The 20854-nt window shown below is 45.5% G+C and overlaps 1 protein-coding gene and 1 non-coding gene across 2 annotated transcripts; one reads left to right on the forward strand and one right to left on the reverse strand.

Annotated features, from left to right (window-relative positions):
- Positions 1-10397: 10397 nt before the first annotated feature.
- Positions 10398-10480, forward strand: TRNAL-UAA (transfer RNA leucine (anticodon UAA)). Its single transcript has one exon. It is a non-coding gene; the product is annotated as a tRNA-Leu (tRNA).
- A 2714-nt stretch (positions 10481-13194) lies between these two features.
- LOC125508278 (uncharacterized) lies at positions 13195-15867 on the reverse strand. The gene has a single exon (XM_048672937.2). It carries the CDS (start codon positions 15850-15852, stop codon positions 13309-13311), a length of 2544 nt encoding a protein of 847 aa, XP_048528894.2. The 5' UTR covers positions 15853-15867; the 3' UTR covers positions 13195-13308.
- Positions 15868-20854: the final 4987 nt, after the last annotated feature.

The following is a 20854-nucleotide window of genomic DNA, read 5'->3' on the forward strand; positions in this document are numbered from 1 at the left end:
GCTGAGGCATAGGGAATGACTTTCATTCTCTCTCTATCTTCTGCTATGGTCGGGTTTTGAGTCTTACTCAACTTCACACCTTTGTAACACAGGCAAGAACTCCTTCTTTGACTGTTCCATTTTAAACTACTTCAAAATCTCGTCAAGGTATGTACTCATTGAAAAACTTATCAAGCGTCTTGATCTATCTCTATAGATCTTGATGCTCAATATGTAAGCAGCTTCACCGAGGTTTTTCTTTGAAAAACTCCTTTCAAACATTCCTTTATGCTTTGCAGAATAATTCTACATTATCTCCGATCAACAATATGTCTTTCACATATACTTATCAGAAATGCTGTAGTGCTCCCACTCACTTTCTTGTAAATACAGGCTTCACCGCAAGTCTGTATAAAACTATATGCTTTGATCAACTTATCAAAGCGTATATTCCAACTCCGAGATGCTTGCACCAGTCCATAGATGGATCGCTGGAGCTTGCATATTTTGTTGGTACCTTTAGGATTGACAAAACCTTCTGGTTGCATCATATACAATTCTTCTTTAATAAATCCATTAAGGAATGCAGTTTTGTTTATCCATTTGCCAGATTTCATAAAATGCGGCAATTGCTAACATGATTCGGACAGACTTAAGCATATATACGAGTGAGAAACTCTCATCGTAGTCAACACCTTGAACTTGTCGAAAACCTTTTTGCGACAATTCTAGCTTTGTAGATAGCAACACTACTATCAGCATCCGTCTTCCTCTTGAAGATCCATTTAATCTCAACGGCTCGCCGATCATTGGGCAAGTCAATCAAAGTCCATACTTTGTTCTCATACATGGATCTCATCTCAGATTTCATAGCCTCAAGCCATTTCGCGGAATCTGGGCTCATCATCGCTTCCTCATAGTTCGTAGGTTCGTCATGGTCAAGTAACATGACCTCCAAAACAGGATTATCGTACCACTCTGGTGCGGATCTCACTATGGTTTACCTACGAGGTTCGGCAGTAACTTGATCTGAAGTTACATGATCATCATCATTAGCTTCCTCATTAATTGGTGTAGTAGTCACAGGAACAGATTTCTGTGATGAACTACTTTCCAATAAGGGAGCAAGCACAGTTACCTCATCAAGTTCTACTTTCCTCCCACTCACTTCTTTCAAGAGAAACTCCTTCTCTAGAAAGGACCCATTCTCAGCAATGAATATCTTGCCTTCGGATCTGTGATAGAAGGTGTACCCAATATTTTCTTTTGGGTATCCTATGAAGACGCACTTCTCCGATTTGGGTTCGAGCTTATCATGTTGAAACTTTTTCACATAAGCATCGCAGTCCCAAATTTTAAGAAACGACAGATTAGATTTCTTGCTAAACCATAGTTCATACGGTGTCGTCTCAATGGATTTAGATGGTGCCCTTTTTAATGTGAATGCAGCTGTCTCTAATGCATAACCCCAAAATGATAGTGGTAAATCGGTAAGAGACATCATAGATTGCACTAAATCAAATAAAGTACGGTTATTATGTTCGGACACACCATTACGCTGTGGTGTTCCAGGTGGCGTGAGTAGTGAAACTATTTCACATTGTTTTAACTGAAGGCCAAACTCGTAACTCAAATATTTTACTTCTGCGATCATATCGTAGAAACTTTTATTTTTGTTATGATGATTCTCCACTTCACTCTGAAATTATTTGAACTTTTCAAATATTTCAGACTTGTGTTTCAGCAAGTAGATATACTCATATCTGCTCAAATCATCTGTGAAGGTCAGAAAATAACGATACTTGTCGTGAGCCTTAACACTCATCGGACCGCATACATCAGTATGTATTATTTCCAATAAGTTAGTTGCTCGCTCCATTGTTACGGAGAATGGAGTCTTAGTCATCTTGCCCATGAGGCATGGTTCGCGTGATTCAAGAAGTCCATTAGCATGGAGTTTCTTCATGCGCTTTACACCAATATGACCTAAACGGCAGTGCCACAAATAAGTTGCACTATCATTATTAACTTTGCATCTTTTGGTTTCAATATTATGAATATGTGTATCACTACGATCGAGATCCAACGAACCATTTTCATTGGGTGTGTAACCATATAAGGTTTTATTCATGTAAACAGAACAACAATTTATTCTCTTACTTAAATGAATAGCCGTATTGCAATAAACATGATCAAATCATATTCATGCTCAACGCAAACACCAAATAACACTTATTTAGGTTCAACACTAATCCCGAAAGTATAGGGAGTGTGCGATGATGATCATATCAATCTTGGAACCACTTCCAACACACATCGTCACTTCACCCTTAACTAGTCTCTGTTCATTTTGCAACTCCCGTTTCGAGTTACTACTCTTAGCAACTGAACCAGTATCAAATACCGAGGGGTTGCTATAAACACTAGTAAAGTACATATCAATAACATGTATATCAAATATAGCTTTGTTCACTTTGCCATCCTTCTTATCCACCAAATACTTGGGGTAGTTCCGCTTCTAGTGACCAGTCCCTTTGCAGTAGAAGCACTTAGTCTTAGGCTTAGGTTCAGACTTGGGTTTCTTCACTTGAGCAGCAACTTGTTTGCCGTTCTTCTTGAAGTTCCCCTTCTTCCCTTTGCCCTTTCTCTTGAAACTAGTGGTCTTGTCAATCATCAACACTTGATGTTTTTCTTGATTTCTACCTTCACCGATTTTTGCATCGCGAAGAGCTTGGGAATTGTTTTCGTCATCCCTTGCATATTATAGTTCATCACTAAGTTCTACTAACTTGGTCATGGTGACTAGAGAATTCTGTCAATCACTATTTTTATCTGGAAGATTAACTCCCACTTGATTCAAGCGATTGTAGTACCCAGACAATGTGAGCACATGCTCACTGCTTGAGCTATTCTCCTCCATCTTTTAGCTATAGAACTTGTTGGAGACTTCATATCTCTCAACTCGGGTATTTGCTTGAAATATTAACTTCAACTCCTGGAACATCTCATATGGTCCATGACGTTCAAAACGTCTTTGAAGTCCCGATTCTAAGCCGTTTAAGCATGGTGCACTAAACTATCAAGTAGTCATCATATTGAGCTAGCCAAACGTTCATAACATCTGCATCTGCTCCTGCAATAGGTTTGTCACCTAGCGGTGCATCAAGGACATAATTCTTCTATGCAGCAATGAGGATAAACCTCAGATCACAGATCCAATCCGCATCATTGCTACTAATATCTTTCAACTTAGTTTTCTCTAGGAACATATCGAAACATAGGGAAGCAATAACGCGAGCTATTGATCTACAACATAGATATGCAAATACTATCAGGACTAAGTTCATGATAAATTAAAGTTCAATTAATCATATTACTTAAGAACTCCCACTTAGAAAGACATCCCTCTAATCTTCTAAGTGATCACGTGATCCAAATCAACTAAACCATAACCGATCATCACGTGAAATGGAGTAGCTTTCAATGGTGAACATCAATATGTTGATCATATCTACTATATGATTCACGCTCGACCTTTCGGTCTCAGTGTTCCGAGGCCATATCTGCATATGCTAGGCTCGTCAAGTTTAACCTGAGTATTCTGCGTGTGCAAAAACTGGCTTGCACCCGTTGTAGATGGACGTAGAGCTTATCACACCCGATCATCACGTGGTGTCTGGGCACGACGAACTTTGGCAACGGTGCATACTCAGGGAGAACACTTTTATCTTGAAATTTAGTGAGAGATCATCTTATAATGCTACCGTCAATCAAAGCAAGATAAGATGCATAAAAGATAAACATCACATGCAATCAATATAAGTGATATGATATGGCCATCATCATCATCGTGTGCTTGTGATCTCCATCTCCGAAGCACCTTCATGATCACCATCGTCACCGGCGCGACACCTTGATCTCCATCGTAGCATCGTTGTCGTCATGTCAATCTTATGCTTCCACAACTATCGCTACCGCTTAGTGATAAGTAAAGCATTACAGGGCGATTGCATTGCATACAATAAAGCGACAACCATATGGCTCCTGCCAGTTGCCGATAACTCGGTTACAAAACATGATCATCTCATACAATAAAATTTAGCATCATGTCTTGACCATATCACATCACAACATGCCCTGCAAAAACAAGTTAGACGTCCTCTACTTTGTTGTTGCAAGTTTTACGTGGCTGCTACGGGCTTAAGCAAGAACCGTTCTTACCTACGCATCAAAACCACAATGATAGTTTGTCAAGTTGGTGTTGTTTTAACCTTCGCAAGGACCGGGCGTAGCCACACTTGGTTCAACTAAAGTTGGAGAAACTGACACCCGCCAGCCACCTGTGTGCAAAGCACATCGGTAGAACCAGTCTCGCGTAAGCGTACGCGTAATGTCGGTCCGGTCCGCTTCATCCAACAATACCGCCGAACCAAAGTATGACATGCTGGTAAGCAGTATGACTTATATCACCCACAACTCACTTGTGTTCTACTCGTGCACAACATCAACGCGTAAAACCTAGGCTCTGATACCACTGTTGGGGAACGTAGTAATTTCAAAAATTTCCTACGCACACGCAAGATCATGGTGATGCATAGCAACGAGAGGGGAGAGTGTTGTCTACGTACCCCCGTAGACCGTAAGCGGAAGTGTTATATCAACGTGGTTGATGTAGTCGTATGTCTTCACGATCCGACCGATCCAAGCACCGAAAGCACGACACCTCCGAGTTTTGCACACATTCGGCTCGGTGACGTCCTCGCCTTCTCGATCCAGCAAGAGGAGCGAAGTAGTAGATGAGTTCCGGCAGCACGACGGCGTGGTGACGGTGTTGCTGAAGAACAATCTTCGCAGGGCTTCGCCTAAGCACTACGAAAACTATGACGGAGGATAAACTAGAGGAGACGGGGTTGCCGGCACACGGCTTGGTGTTTCTTGATGTGTCTTTGGTGCTAGCCTTACCCCTCTATTTATATGTTGAGCCCTGGGGTCGAAACTTGGAGTAAAAGCCTCCTCAAAGTCGGTTTCATTCGAAAGGCAAGAGTCCTTCTCGGACTCCAGGGCTAGACGCCAGGGTTCCCGGCATCTACCCCCTAGACGCCAGGGTTCCTGGCGTCTAGCCTCTGGTCTCCGCAAAACTTCCTTTTGCACTTTCCAAAAGCCTCGTGGGCTTTCCCCTTTGGCCCAGATAAAGTGTTCTCGTGCCCAAACATTTCGGGAAACATCCGGAACCCCTTCCGGTGAATTCCGGAACCCTTCCAGAGATCAAACACTACTATCCACATATCAATCTTTACTTCTGGACCATTCCGGAGTTCCTCGTCATATCTGTGATCTCATCCAAAACTCCGAACAACATTCGGTCACCAACATACATAACTCATAGTACTATATCCCCAACGAACGTTAAGCGTGCGGACCCTACGGGTTCGAGAACTATGTAGACATGACCGAGACACATCTCTTGTCAATAACCAATAGCGGGACCTGGATGCCCATATTGGCTCCTACATATTCTACGAAGATCTTTATCGGTCAGACCGCATAACAACATACGTTGTTCCCTTTGTCATCGGTATGTTACTTGCCCGAGATTCGATCGTCGGTATCTCAATACCTAGTTCAATCTCGTTACCGGCAAGTCTCTTTACTCGTTCCGTAATACATCATCCCGCAACTCACTCATTAGTTGCAATGCTTGCAAGGCTTATAGTGATGTGCATTACCGAGTGGGCCCAGAGATACCTCTCCGACAATCGGAGTGACAAATCCTAATCTCGAAATACGCCAACCCAACAAGTACCTTTGGAGACACCTGTAGAGCACCTTTATAATCACCCAGTTACGTTGTGATGTTTGGTGGCACACAAAGTGTTCTTCCGGTAAACGGGAGTTGCATAATCTCATAGTCATAGGAACATGTATAAGTCATGAAGGAAGCAATAGCAACAAACTAAACGATCAAGTGCTATGCTAACGGAATGGGTCAAGTCAATCACATCATTCTCCTAATGATGTGATCCCGTTAATCAAATGACAACTCATGTCTATGGTTAGGAAACATAACCATCTTTGATCAACGAGCTAGTCAAATAGAGGCATACTAGTGACACTTTGTTTGTCTATGTATTCACACATGTATTATGTTTCCGTTTAATACAATTCTAGCATGAATAATAAACATTTATCATGATATAAGGAAATAAATAATAACTTTATTATTGCCTCTAGGGCATATTTCCTTCAGTGGGTTGCTCCTTCATTTTCTGGCCTCTCCCGATGCTTCCAGGGTCTCTTATGTCTAGGAAAAAATCTCCAAAAATTTTCATGGCAATTGGACTTCATTTGATATTGATATTCTGGAAAACCAAAAATAGGCAAAAAACAACAAGTGACACTTGGCACTAAGTTAATAGGTTAGTCCCAAAAAATGATATATAATGACATATAGTTGCATATAAAACATCCAAGATTGATACTATAATAGCATGGAACAAAAAAATTATAGAGACGTTGGAAACGTATCATTGCCCTTGGCCACAAGGCACGCCTTGTACTTCTCAATAGTACCATTGGGCCTTTAGCTTCATTTTGAACACCCACTTATGGCCCACGGGTTTACAATCATATGGTCGTTATGTTAGCTCCCAAGTTCCATTAGAAAGAAGTGAGTCTATCTCATTATGAGCGGCTTCTTTCCAGTCATCTACATTTGGAGATGCATATGCTTCTACAATATACTTGGGAGTGTCATCCACAAGGTATACAATGAAATGGTTACCAAAAGATTTTGCAATCCTTTGTCTCTTGCTCCTCGCAGGAGCTTCATTGTTATCATTCTCAAGGACTTCCTCAGGTGATTGTTCCAAATACTCATCAGATATACTAGATTCATTATTTATCTCAGAAGAAAATCTAGCAATGCTATGCATATCTTTCATAGGAAATATATTCTAAAAAAATTGCATCACAAAATTCCATTATAGTATCAACATGCATATCAAGTAGCTCAGATTTAACTACTAAAAATCTATATGCAATGCTCCGCTGAGCATAGCCTAGAAAGACACAATCCACTATCTTTGATCCAAGTTTGCATTCCTTAGGGATATGAATATTGACCTTCGCCAAGCATCCCCAAGTGCGCAAATAAGAAAGTGATGGTTTTCTCTCAACCCACTCCTCATAAGGGGTTTTCTCTTTATTCTTGTTAAGAACTCTATTCATGACATGACATGAAGTCAATATAGCCTCCCCACCATGCCTTCGATAAACTAGCAGTGTCTAACATGGCATTCACCAAGTCAATCAGTGTGTTGTTTTTCCTCTCGGTGACCCCGTTCGATTGGATGAATAGGGAGGTGTCCTCTCTGGAATAATACTGTGTTCCTCATAAAATTCATCAAATAATATGGGAAAATACTCTCCACCATGATCTGACCTAAGACGCTTAATCTTTCTCTCTAGTTGATTTCCAACTTCAACTTCATAGATTTTGAAGTTGTCTAAAGCTTCATCTTTAGTTTGCAACAAATAAACATAGCAAAATCTAGTCGCATCATCAATCGACGTCATGAAATATCTCTTTTCATCTTCTGTTAACACACCATTCATCTCACATAGATCAGAATGTATGAGTTATAGAGGTGCCAAGTTTCTCTCATCGACAGCCATGTGAGGCTTTCGAGGTTGCTTCGATTGCACACAACTATGCCACTTAGAATCTTTGGCAACCGTGAAATTCAGAATTAAACTCATATTGGATAGCCAAGACATTAAACTAAATTTAACATGACATAATCGAGAGTGCCAAACACTTGCATCACTATTAATACTAGCATAAATTTGTTTTACTGACTTATTGCAGAAATCCGGAAGCGAATAGAGGAACAAGCCTCTGCACTCATAGCTTTTACCTATAAACTATCATATCTCGACACAATTACTTCATTCGACTCTAAAACTATCTTAAATCCATCTCGACATAGAAAGCAAAGCTGAGGCAGAGACTATGCATAGGGTTGCGTTCACGAAGAGCCAGCTCGTCTCAGCCTAGGTGCTCAGGGAACCGACACTCAAGGAGGCTTGGGCCCTCGATCGGTCTAAGACGACCATCAAGTCGGTCACCTGCCATCGGCGCTGGTGCAACAACCAGCTCCTCAAAGTGACATTGGTGAAGTCAGGGCACGCCGCCATCATCCAAATCTCCCGCCTTCATCCCAACCGCTACCGGAAGAACGTCTGGCGAGCGTTCGAATTGGTGCGATGACAACGACGACGACAAAGATGGGCGTGCGGACGGCGGCTTGGACGACGAGAAGGTCCCTGTGGCCAAGGAGACCATGCCTACAAGGTCAAGGTCACTATCTGGTATCTCGTCTAATTTTGTTTAATTTAGGTTAAATTTAGTTTCAACTTTGTTAAATTTCATTCGTTTGGTTGTAATATATGAAACTTGCTTCAAGTTTGTCTCGTTTAGCTGACATTTTGTCCATACTTGTGTTTGAATCATCTGAAATGGGTTGGCCAATTGATACCTGTGATTGCATGGCCGACAATTCAACTGCTATCCGCGAACACGATCCGATGTATCCACAAACATTTGATGCCATCCATTTTTTAATCCGTGTTGCAGTTTTTTTGAAAAGAACAATGTACCCCCGGCCTCTGCATCTGGGCGATGCATGCAGCCATTTTATTAATTATTCACAAAGTCCTTATAAGGTAATACATTAGTAAGTCTGAAGCCACCATCTTGGCAACACCTGTCGCTACTCCTATCCCCGTGATGAAGGGGTGCCGAATGTCTGAGCCTAATACCAAACAAACATCGCGCCAACACCTAACATCTAATGTTGGATGACCCATCCAAGCCACAATACTTGGACTGGGTTACAAACTGGTCCGACGCATTTTTAGTGGGCACCACATGTGCACGCTGCAAGGGTCGTCACCTCCTTCATCCATCGATCCATCCTCAGATCAGATACTGACGCATCGACCTTGTCAGGCCTCTTTGCCATTGACACCACCACGACGCCAGACAGCGTCGTCCTCCTGCGCGAGTCCATCGCCACCCCATCGGACGCCGAGTCTCCACCGCGCCACGCCGCCGAGATCCACCGCCATCGATGTGTAGGATGAAGCACCGCTCCACCACCTATCGACGCCCAACCACCAAGCCGTCCACATGTCCGTCCAGCCGATGAATGTCTCCAAAGATGATGCCCCCACGGGGGTGACGATGAATACGGTGCCATCATCCGATCCAGGAGGCCCCTCAATGCCTCCAACGAGGGCTACGACGCTCACAGGCGACACCGTCAATGGTAGCCTCGTCCAGGTCTGAGGTTTCCCCCTGAAACAATGGAGCAAGGGATGCCCCACCATCGCCTCCAACGAGGAAAACGACACCCATGGGTGCCGCCGACGGCGATGGCGTCCTCACCCACTTCAGCAACTAGGCCACGATCCCCTCCTCCAGTTCATCAGCCGCCGGGAAGCCACCGCGAGGCAACACCCACCGACCAGATCCCTTTGGACCAACGGTGAAAACAGCCAAAGCTAGAGGAGGTCACATCGTTGCGTGACCGACGCCATGGCCACACACACGTTGTCCCGAGGAGCCCGCTCAAGATCCACCGTCACAGCCACGCCTCCAAGCCGCGACGGGGGGACGCCCCGCCGCCGCCATCATCCCCCCGCACGGGCTTTGTCCAGCCGAGATCCGGCGGCGGCGGGAGGGGAGGCAGAGGGGAGGGGAGGGGAGGCGGACAAGAGGCGGAGGAGATCGGATCTGGAGGGGAGGGGAGGAGGAAGGGAGGTGGAGACGGACGACAATTGGAGGCGGAGATCAGGATCTAACTTTGCATTACTGAAGACGATGAGGTCGTTTGTCCATTCGCATTGGAGTTGCCCTAACAATTTGTAGCATCTTTCTAGCCCCTCACTAACTACTCCCTCCATTCCAACGAATAAGACGCGCACACACCCTAAAATTTAACTCGTACCACATATTTAGACCAACTTTATATGATTATATGTGATAAAAGTTATATAGTTGATTTCATATTGAAAAGCAGTTTTAGTGGTATAATTGTTACAATTATATATACTATCCATCTAATTTATGGTCAAAGACTTTATTCGGTTTTTTTTAGAATGTAGGGAGTAGTACGAGGGAAGTACACATAACATGTGACTTGCTCGCTTGAGCCTTGAGGCACACACGATGACCTAGATGATCTGTTGTGACACACGATGAACTAGAACTAGAAGAAAAGGGTATGATCTATCGTGACACACGACGAACTAAATTATATCTAGAAGAAAAGGCTGTGGTCTATATTATGTAGTTCGAAAGAACGTGTGATACTTTTAGTACATATAGATTTGCAGTTTAAAAAATAATCAATTGAGCTGGTTTGCCCGAGTGGTTAAGGGGGAAGACTTAAGATCTTCTGCACATAAGTGCGCGTGGGTTCGAACCCCACAGCCAGCAGGATTATTTTGCACCTTTTGCTTCTGAGTGGTAGCTAGCGGTATTTTTGTTATATATAATAAGGTTTTCTGGCCTGCTGGATTCGAACCCCACAGCCAGCAGGATTTTTTTTTTGCATGCTTTTCTTTTTGATTGGTTAGCTAGCGCCATTTGTGTCATATAATAAGTTTTTTCCATGCCGTATATACCCAATTTTTCATCACAGTGCAATGAAACGTATCTATATTAGCAATTAGTATGGAACATGTGCTAGTGTTGAATGATTACTAGAATATAAATAAGTTGTAATTGAAAGTTTTGAAAGGTACCCCTATTTTAATTTAAAAGGATTGATATAAAATTACTAAATGAGGTGGTGTGGCATATCATGTATGATTGCTGTAAGGCCCCTGCTTATCTCTAGATCGATAATTTGATCAACATGATATCAGTTAAAAATGATAAAACAATACAATTGATTATTTTGTTAAGATTCACTTTATTTTTCCCTTGTGTTGTTTTCATGGCTTGAGCTGAATTTTCGACTTGCCCTTGTTTGGGGTGAGTCAATTTTCTTATTGGGCTTGAAGCCCGTTACCCGTTGTCTGTTTTTTCCCCTTGTTTTTATGTGTGTTTTTTGTTTTTCTTGGTTGTCTTTTTTTGTCACCTAATGAGATTTTTTTTGCAATATATACCCAACTTTTAATCACGGTGTGTAGAAACATTTCTATATTAACAATTGCATATTGTGCGTGTGGGTTCGAAGCCCATAGCCAGCAGGATTATTTTTTTGCATGCTTTCCTTTTTAGGTTGTTAGCTAGCGTCATTTTTGTCATATAATAAGGTTTTCTTTCATGCAGTATATACCCACTTTTCATCATAGTACAGTGACAAATTTCTATATTAGCAATTACATATGGAACATGTGCTAGTGCTGAATGATTGCTAGAATATGAATACATTGTAATTGAAATTTTTGAAAGGTACACTTATTTTAATTTAAATGAGTTAATTTAAAATTACTAAATGAGGTGGTGTCGCATATCGTGCATGACTGCTCTAAGGCTCACGTTTATCTCTAGATTGATAATTTGATCAACATAATATGAGTTAAATATGATAAAATAATACTCCTACCATTGATTCTTCTGTTTTTATCATTTATGCCACTAATTGTGTCCCACTACCCAATTTTTCCATTAGAAGTTACAACTGCTCAAAAATACTAACGTTTTGTGAGATGCTTGCTCAAAAATGCCACTAGATATCTAAAAAATGCCATCGTTTCGTCAGATGTTTCCTCAAAAATACCATTAGACATTGTTATTGTCACGACAAACCCGTTAACCATTTTATATGACAAAAATACCCCTAGACCCACATGTCAGTTCTCTTTATCTCACAATGACAAGTGTGCCCTCACTTGTCAGGAGTAAGCAAGCGAATAATTTACGAGAAAATAAGAATGCTGTTAGGATTAAGTGGGACCCACGCTTTATTGTACTGAGATAGAGGGAGAGCTAACATGTTGGTCCATAAGTATTTATGTCATTATAACATGGCAAACGAGATTTGAGCTGACAGTAATGGTGCCCAGCGGCATTTTTTAGCATGTGTCTAACGAGGCGATGGCATCTTTTAGCAGTTGAAATTCCTAATGGCAAAACTGAGTAGTGGGACACAACTAATGACACAAATGATAAATAAAAAACCATTCTTTTTTTTTCTAAGCGAATCTCTCGAAGCCAAACATTAAAGCAATTGTCTAGGTCGGAGAAATCACAAGGTGTCCCTACACTATAACTCACCACACTCCACATGTATCTAGCTTGGGGGCATTGTATTTTTTGAAAGATCCAGCGCTGCTGGCGTTCATATATTAAGCAGAAAGCAACGGAAAGAGCAAATACATGGGGTAGATCCTAAGATCGTGTAGTCCAGAAAAACTAAAAATTACATTAGCCGATCCCTGTTGGTGGTTCAGCAAAATGCAGCTATAGGCAGTGTGCTCCTGCCTGGCGCCATAGCTCAATGGCTCGGTGGCTTGAGGCCACCACGTCTCTGACCAGCGCATGCTTAGCCCGAAAAATGCAATTGTTGCGCTCAAGACATAGTTGCCAAAGCACAAGCATAATGATAGACTTGATTCCCTTCCGTTCATCTCCAGGTGTTGCAACAACGATCACTTCAACGATGTCAGTTGCCTTGTCGAGGTGCCCCCAAGTGGCCGGGTTCACAGCTCGGCAGCCAACCCAGGTGGCGACAGCTTCCCACACCTGCTTGGCGATCGGGCAGTGCCAGGACAGGTGCCCCGAGCACTCTAAGCTCCCGAGGCAGAGAGGATAGAAATAGCCATTGCTCCAGCCCTGCCGTTGCAGCTTGTCATTGCACCACAACTTGTTTGGGTGAAGGGCAGAAATAGGCATTGCTTGGGGGCACTGTTTAACTCTGGGGTCTTAACTTTCCACATAAATCTATTAGGACATTTTTCTCTAATCTACAAGACAGAATATGAGGCTACACGGTGGAGTAAAGAAAAAGTGGCCGACCTAAAAAAAGTCGCCTGAGACGTAGCCGGTTTCAAATTTATAGCAGTCTTCCTAAAACTCAGTCGACTTGTATTTAGTTATATCTCAGTCGATACTATATTCGTGAGATCTTACATTGGGATTTGTGCACATTCTTATTTTTCAGTTTTTTTTTCTTCTTTCTTACTCAGACATAGCCAGTTCCAAATTTATAATCATCAATCGGTGTGAATTTTGGCAAACGAAATATGCACACACGACAATCTTGGTCTTCAGCTCACGTTGATACATACGCAACGGATAACACACGTGGAGTTCGGCTACTGGCTGCGGAAGTCCATGTCCATGAGCTCCCGTGCCTCGCTGACGAGCGCGCAGAGGCTCACCGCGTGCCGGCTCACCCCGGCGCTGCCGGAGAACACGTGGAAGCACTCCAGCTCCGACGTCGTCTCCGCCACGCGCCGCAGCTCCCGCCCCATCCCCGCCGCCGCCATCAGCTCCGCGAACGACGAGTCCATCCTCAGCATCCCGATCAGGAACTCCACCGTGAACCGTCTGATCCGCGGCACCTTGATCGAAGGGCTGCTGTACCTCGTCAGCACGTGCACCAGCCTGTTCACCAGGTCCACCTCGCTGACGCCGGCGCGGGCGAGGTGGCGGGCCAGCTCATGAGGCCCCATGAGCCTCATTGCCTGCGCCGCGAGGCCCAGCGACACCTCCAGCAGCTTCGACTTCTTGGCCATGATGTTGCGCAGCACCGTGGCGGCGCCGGACGTGACGGCGCGAACCTCCGGGAACCGCTCGCCGCCGGTGTACGCGCACAGGTTGGTGAGGATCCTTGCCGCGCCGACCCCGACGGCGTTGTCACTCAGCGCCTCCACGAGGCGGTCGACAACGGCGGGGGCGGCGTTGAGTATCCTCTCGCAGTTGTGCGGGCTGTCGAGCGCCAGCATAGCGAGCGCCTCGCCGGCCTCGACGCGCACGGCGTCACCCTCGTCAGTGATGCCTTGCCGGAAGAACATGGCGAGGAGGAGCGAGATGACACTGCCGGTGCCGCCGATCTTCTCACGCGCGTCCTTGTCCATGGCTAGCCGGGTGAGCACCTCGGCGCTGAGGCGCTGCAGCTCCAGGTGGCTGGTGGCGTGCTGCAGCACGGCGCGGATGTTGCTGACCGTGAACACGATCTCCGCCACCTCTCGCCGCAGCTGTCTCCCTGTGCTCCCGGTCGTGTCGGCGAGCATCCTGATCACCTGCAGCGACCGCTTCACTGCTTTAGCGCGCGATTGGGTGATAACCGTGGATGGTGCGCCGGCTGCGCCGATGCTGGAGAAGTCGATGATCTTGTCGAGGAGGCCCCGGGCGTTGCCGATTTTGCTGCAGTTGTCGTGGTCTTGTGCGAGCCTCTTGATGATGAGGAGGCCGAGTAGGTTGCACTCCTCGTCCGCGGCATAGAGCAGCGACGACACGGACTCGATGGCGCCTGGAACGCCGGCGACCCTGAGCGCGTTCCGCTTCTTGCTGGCGAGCTTGGACACGACGAGTGCCGCGGACGCTCTCGCCCCGGCCTCCGCCGCGCCCTTCCAGCCGAGCATCTCCACCAACCGCTCCATGACTGCCGCTGACGTGCCGACCCGATGCAGCGCCGCGTCACCGAGCCGCGGGCTCCCGGCGACGTTGACGAGGATGCCGACGCCGATCCGCTGCTCGTCGTGCGAGCCCTCCACGAGGAGCTCCTCGGCGAAGGAGACGAGGTCCATGCGGAGGCCGTCGAATATGCTCCCGTCGACGCACCGAGAGTATGCGTCGTAGAAGAAGCGGCGGATGGCGAGGAGCCCCGGTGCGCCAGCGAGGTGGCACTCGCTCGCGACGCGCTCGAGCAGACGGCCGTGGCTCACCTCCCACTCCCACACCGCCTTCTCCGCGAGGAAGAGAAGCGCCTCCGCCAGCGCGAGCCCGTAGAAGATGTCCAGCGCCGATCGCCGGTTAGTCCGCGCGTCCTCCGCTTCGCCGAAGTCCTGCCTGACGAGCCGCACCGCCGACAGCGTGACGCAGGCCGTGGCGGACGCTAGCTGCAGCCAGTAGAAGGCCCTCCCGACGTGCCTCGACAGGAAGCCCCAACTCTTCAATCTCCAGCTCCATTTAGACGACGAGGCATCCATATTCTTGGGGCTGCCGCCGCGGCCGTCGAGGCCGAAGACGAAGCGGAAGGAGCGGGCGACGAGGCGGAAGCTGGAGCGGCCGGCAGCGGAGAGCGACCAGGTGGCCTGGTGCTGCCACTCGAGCTCGTGGCTGCGGCTGAAGATGCGTGCGCCCTCGATGAGGAGGATGATGGTGACGGACCAGAAGTCGTCCTTGCCGAGGGTGATGGCGAAGCCGCCGAGGAGGACGACGGTGGCCCAGATGAACCCCAGCGCGCCCAGCCCGCTGGCCGCCTTCTCCAGGATCGCCAGCCGCAGCGCCAGCAGCGTGAGCCTCCGCTCGGGCCCCTCCGCCGCCGCCCCACCGCCGTCGACTCGCTCGCTGCACGAGGCGGCCGCCGCGTCGAGGCTGGCCGACCCGCCGCCCTCGAGGCTGGAGCGCGGGGGCGAGTCATCCGACAGCTGCGGCTCGAACGGCGTGGCGGAGAACCCCCCCGCCGCGCTCGGCTGGCCCTCGATGAGCACCCGCACAGACCGGCTAATGTCGGAGCTGACACCGCCGCCGTCCATCGACCGGTGTCCAAGATCGAGCAGGCAGCTACTACAACACACTGGATCAATGCAATGCAATGCTATGCTGGATGTGAGGCGTTGTTCTTGAGTTCTTGACCTGGTACGTGACAGATACCTGATAGCGTGCGTATATATATGCGTGGAATGCATCATCCGGCCGCCATGGACGAGGGATACGGGGTGTCACTCCTTGGGTTGCGTGGGCGCGGGAGTTGTGTTTGTCCGGAAGGCAAGGGAGGATCAGGAAGACGGTGCGCGCGCGCGTGCAGATGTGGCGAGCGTTTGCACGGTTGGGGTCGACGGATGGGACGGGATGGAGGGACGGGATCGGTTCTCCGCGGGTCTGGGGGTGGTGTGGAAGCAAGGAGAACCGATCCAAGCGCGGCGCGTGCTGTCCACCGCTCGATCGTCGCACGCTTGCTTGCTTGCTTGCTTGTGCACACCAAGCGTTGTGCGAGATCATCCGTCAGCGGCCTAATTTGAATCATACACATGGGAATGGGATTCATGACGCGCTATTAATTTCCTTGTCGTGAGCTCAATCGATCGTGTCGATCACACGGACGTATACGTTCGTACAAACGATCGTACGTACTTCGAGTCGATGCTAGCTACCTAGTCATGATGGCATGATCTAGAGACTAGATCGAGATGTCCACTCGCAGATTAGACTAAACCTTGGCTTGCAAGTGTCGTTCATCATGCGTAAGGAGTGCAGTACTAGGTTAACGTTAATCATGCGATTAGGCAAAGTCAATTAATTCATGAATTCTTGACAACTTTGATACCTCTCGCCCGGCACGCTACACACACACATACTCCAATCATACATATGCGTATGGGTATTATTCCCCGAAACAGAGATGAAACATACGGTGTTCTTCAGTCCAAATCGATAAATGAATGGTGGGTCTATGTCGTATACATCCTTGATAATTATTACTCCGACAGAACTAACCTTCCTAGCTACTAACTTTTCTAGAGCATCCTTGATAATTATTGCGACCAATTCCTGAGCCAGACAAAGCATTCATCAAGAGAGGCCGGCTGATGTAGAGAGCAAGATCGATTTCCAATATTGCTTCGGCCGGCAAGCGATTATTTCTAGAGCATGCTCGAGCTGTATGGCGTAAAAGAAATGTGGCATTGCCAAATTTGTTTTAGTGAGGTGGTTAATGACACTCTTCTCTCTAAAATAGGAGTGACATGTTTTTAGCATAAAGTGGCAATGGCAACAGAGAGGCACGGAGCATGATATAAACCACATTGCTTCTTCTTTTCCTTTCTTTGCGAAAAAACCACATTGCTTCGGCCTGCAAGAAATCAAGACCCCTCATGAACGTGCTCGAACATTTCGTACAAATATCTTGTGAAGCAATTTTTTGACAAAGGACGTTTTTATTATCTTAAAATGTAGCATCAAAGTGATACAAAGCATTAAGAGTATCACCCAGCCTCTGCATAATTAAGATGCACACATCCAAATACCAGTAGTCTGATAAACTGAAAGATAAAAGACCGACAATTCGGCAACAGTAGAGTCCATAGACCGACACTATGCCTATGTCGAAAGAGATGGTGGACCGATCCGAAGATTATGCTGCCACCCATGTTGGGTAAAAACCTCCGTAGCCACCTGCTCCAACAGCGTACACACCGCCTTAAATAGCGGTTGGTACTCCGTTCGTTGTAGCGTACACCACGTACAAAGCGAGTGCGTACAACAAAAAATAACCAGCAAAGAAGAAGCATTTTTGTCATTAAAAACAACATCGTTTCTACATAGCCAAAGCGACCATAGAAAGGCATACACTCCCACCATTATTAGTGTTATGTACCTATTTGAAATACCGTCCAGTCAATGACCGAAAATATTGGCAACATTTGTGGGCGGATACAAATTTGAGGCTATTTAGATGGCTGACCACGTAGAATGCGCAAACTTACAATGAAAAAGAGGTGTTTAATTGTCTCGTCATGAGTACAAAAACAACACTTCTTACTTCTCGATCAGTTGCGTCGTGCGAGGTTGTCTTTTGTTAGCACAACTCCCCTACGGAGATACCACATGAATATTTTGACTTTAAGTGGTACCTTCTCTTTCCAATTTTTCTTGTTATTACTCATCGGTACCTCAGAATGCGTGAGTGCATGATACATAGAGTTTACTGTGAAAGACCCCGATGTAGTAAGGTTCTAGCGAAACACATCACGACCTTGTGTCGGGTTAATCGAATCCATACGGGACAAGAATTTATTCCATGACATAAGTTGGGTGCCAATCAAATCCCGCCTGAACGAAATATTTGGCGGGGATGAGCCGAGCACTTGCGCAAAAGTATTATTCTTATCGTGCGCAATGTTGTATAATGCTGGGTATTGTTCTCGAAGACTAGCATTGCCTAGCCAGATGTCTTCCCAAAAATGAATCTCCGACCCGTCCTTTATCGGAGAGATCCAAAGTGAAAGAGATGTTTCTTTGTCGCCATTAGGCCGGTCCAAAAGTGTGAGTCTCCAGGTTTCCAATATATCCGAGACACTGCCTTTTGGCCTATATACTTATTGCGCAGCTTGGTTTGCCAAACAACATCCTCACTAAGAAGTTTGAACAACTATTTACTAAGTAGAGCCTCATTCTTGACCTGCAGCTCATGAATACCGAGGCCACCCTGGTCTTTCGGCCTACAAATCACACTCCATTTGGCCAACCTATATTTTTTTCACCATCTCCTTGCCAAAAGAACCTGGACCTAAAATAGTCCAGTCTTTGCAAGACCCCTTTTGGGAGCTGGAAGAACGAAAGCATATAGAGAACTATATTTGTGAGGACAGAGTTTATTAAAACCAATCGTCTCCAACTGAGAGCAATTTGCTTTTCCAGCCGCTCAAGCGTTTCTCTAGCCGCTCCTCTACATGCTTCCACTCTGCAATGGTGAGACACCGATAATAAATTGCTATTCCCAAATATTTAATTAGGAATTGTCCATGTGCACAACCAAAAAGGTCAGCATAATCGCCAATGCCTCAACGGCTTCTCCAAAGCAGAACAATTCACTTTTATGGAAGTTAATCTTAAGACCTGACATTTGCTCAAATGCTGACAACAGAACTTTCAAGTTTCTAGCCTTGTCTAGGTCATGTTCCATAAAGAGAATTGTGTCATCGACATATTGCAGAATAGAGAGACCACCATCCACTAGATGTGGCACTACTCCAGTAATCTGGCTGTCCTGCTTGGCGCGCTCAATCAGAATAGCCAACATGTCAGCCACAATGTTAAATAACATTGGGGATATGGCGTCACCCTGTCATAGTCCTTTTTTGTCTGAAAGTAATGGCCGACATCATCATTGACTTTGATGGCTACCTCCAATTACAAAAATTTGGATCCACTTACGCCATTTATCGGAGAAGCCTTTCATCCTTAGGGCATGTTGGAGGAAAGACTATTTGACCTTGTCATAGGCTTTTTCAAAGTCTATTTTGAATACTACTCCACTCATGTGTTTTCCAGTGCATCTCATGGATGGTCTCATGCAGGATTACTATGCCATCGAGTATGTTCCTTCCTTGCATGAAAGTTGTTTAAGATGGCTGGACAATATGGTCAACTACTGAGTTTAATCTATTCGTCGCCACTTTGTTGAAAATCTTGAAGCTAACATCAAGGAGGCATATGGGTCTGAACTGTTGAATCCGTTCGGCCTCCTTAATCTTCGGCAATAAGACAATCTCTCCAAAATTAAGTCTGAATAGGTCAAGTCGGTCAGCATGAAAACAATTGAACAACTCCAAAAGGCCAGACTTGATGATATCCCAGAAATTCTGATAGAATTCTACGGGGAAACCATCAGAGCCTGGAGCTTTGTTATGTTCCATTTGGACCAATTGGAAGTACCTTGTATTACTATCACCCATCAAAATGAAATCAACTTTGGATCTTTGGTAGTATTTGATCTCCTCTTCTCGCAGTAGACGGGCAACCATCTCATTAGATTTATTTTTCAGTTCAATCTCTTGCTGAGATAGTGTGCACGTCTCTGCAATTTTGTCGAGGTCAATAACGATGGTACAAAGCCTTTCTTTTTCTTTTTTATAAATTCCGTTGGTGTGTTTTTCCCATCGATAGAGGTGTCACCTCATGGCTTTTATTTTAAAGATCCATCGCTGAATAGGTGTACGACCTACAGCGGGCCTCTCCCAAACATCTTGATTATGTCTATGAATCCGTCCCTATGCATCCATCCCAATTCAAATTTGAAAGGGCGCCCGGTGGCTGGGTTTGTAGAGTTAGAATCTAGAATGATGGGTGCATGATCCGGTAAGGCCTTGATACGTGCTACTTCTTGAGCTTGTGTTGGTTTTCCCTTAAAGAGGAAAGGGTGATGCAGCAAAGTAGAGATAAGTATTTCCCTCAGTTTGAGAACCAAGGTATCAATCCAGTAGGATACAACGCATAAATCACCTAATACCTGCACAAATAATCAAACAACTTTCACCCAACGTGATAAAGGGGTTGTCAATCCCTTCACGGTCACTTGCAAAAGTGAGATCTGATAGAGATAGATTAAACTAAACAAACGATAAAGTAAATATTTTGGTATTTTTGGTTTATAGATCAGAAAGTAAAAGGTTGCAAAATAGTAGATCAGAAACTAATATGGAGGAAAATAGTAAATCGAAAACTTATATGATGGAAAATAGACCCGGGGGCCATAGGTTTCACTAGAGGCTTCTCTCAAGATAGCAAATAATACGGTGGGTGAACAAATTACTGTCGAGCAATTGATAGAAAAGCGCAAAGTTCTGACGATATCTAAGGCAATGATTATGAAATATAGGTATCACGTCCGTGTCAAGTAGACCGAAACGATTATGCATCTACTACTATTACTCCACACATCGACTGACTCCTGCCTGCATCTAGAGTATTAAGTTCATGAAGAACAGAGTAACGCGTTAAGTAAGATGACATGACGTAGAGGAATTAACTCAAGCAATATGATGAAAACCCCATCTTTTTATCCTTGATGGCAACAATACAATACGTGCCTTGCTGCCCCTACTGTCACTGGAAAAGGACACTTCAAGATTGAACCCAAAGCTAAGCACTTCTCCCATTGCAAGAAAAACCAATCTAGTTGGCCAAACTAAA

The sequence above is a fragment of the Triticum urartu genome, chromosome 5A (assembly GCF_056163025.1).
Source record: "Triticum urartu cultivar PI428250 chromosome 5A, HENAU_Tu73, whole genome shotgun sequence".
Classification (NCBI taxonomy): Eukaryota; Viridiplantae; Streptophyta; class Magnoliopsida; order Poales; family Poaceae; genus Triticum; species Triticum urartu.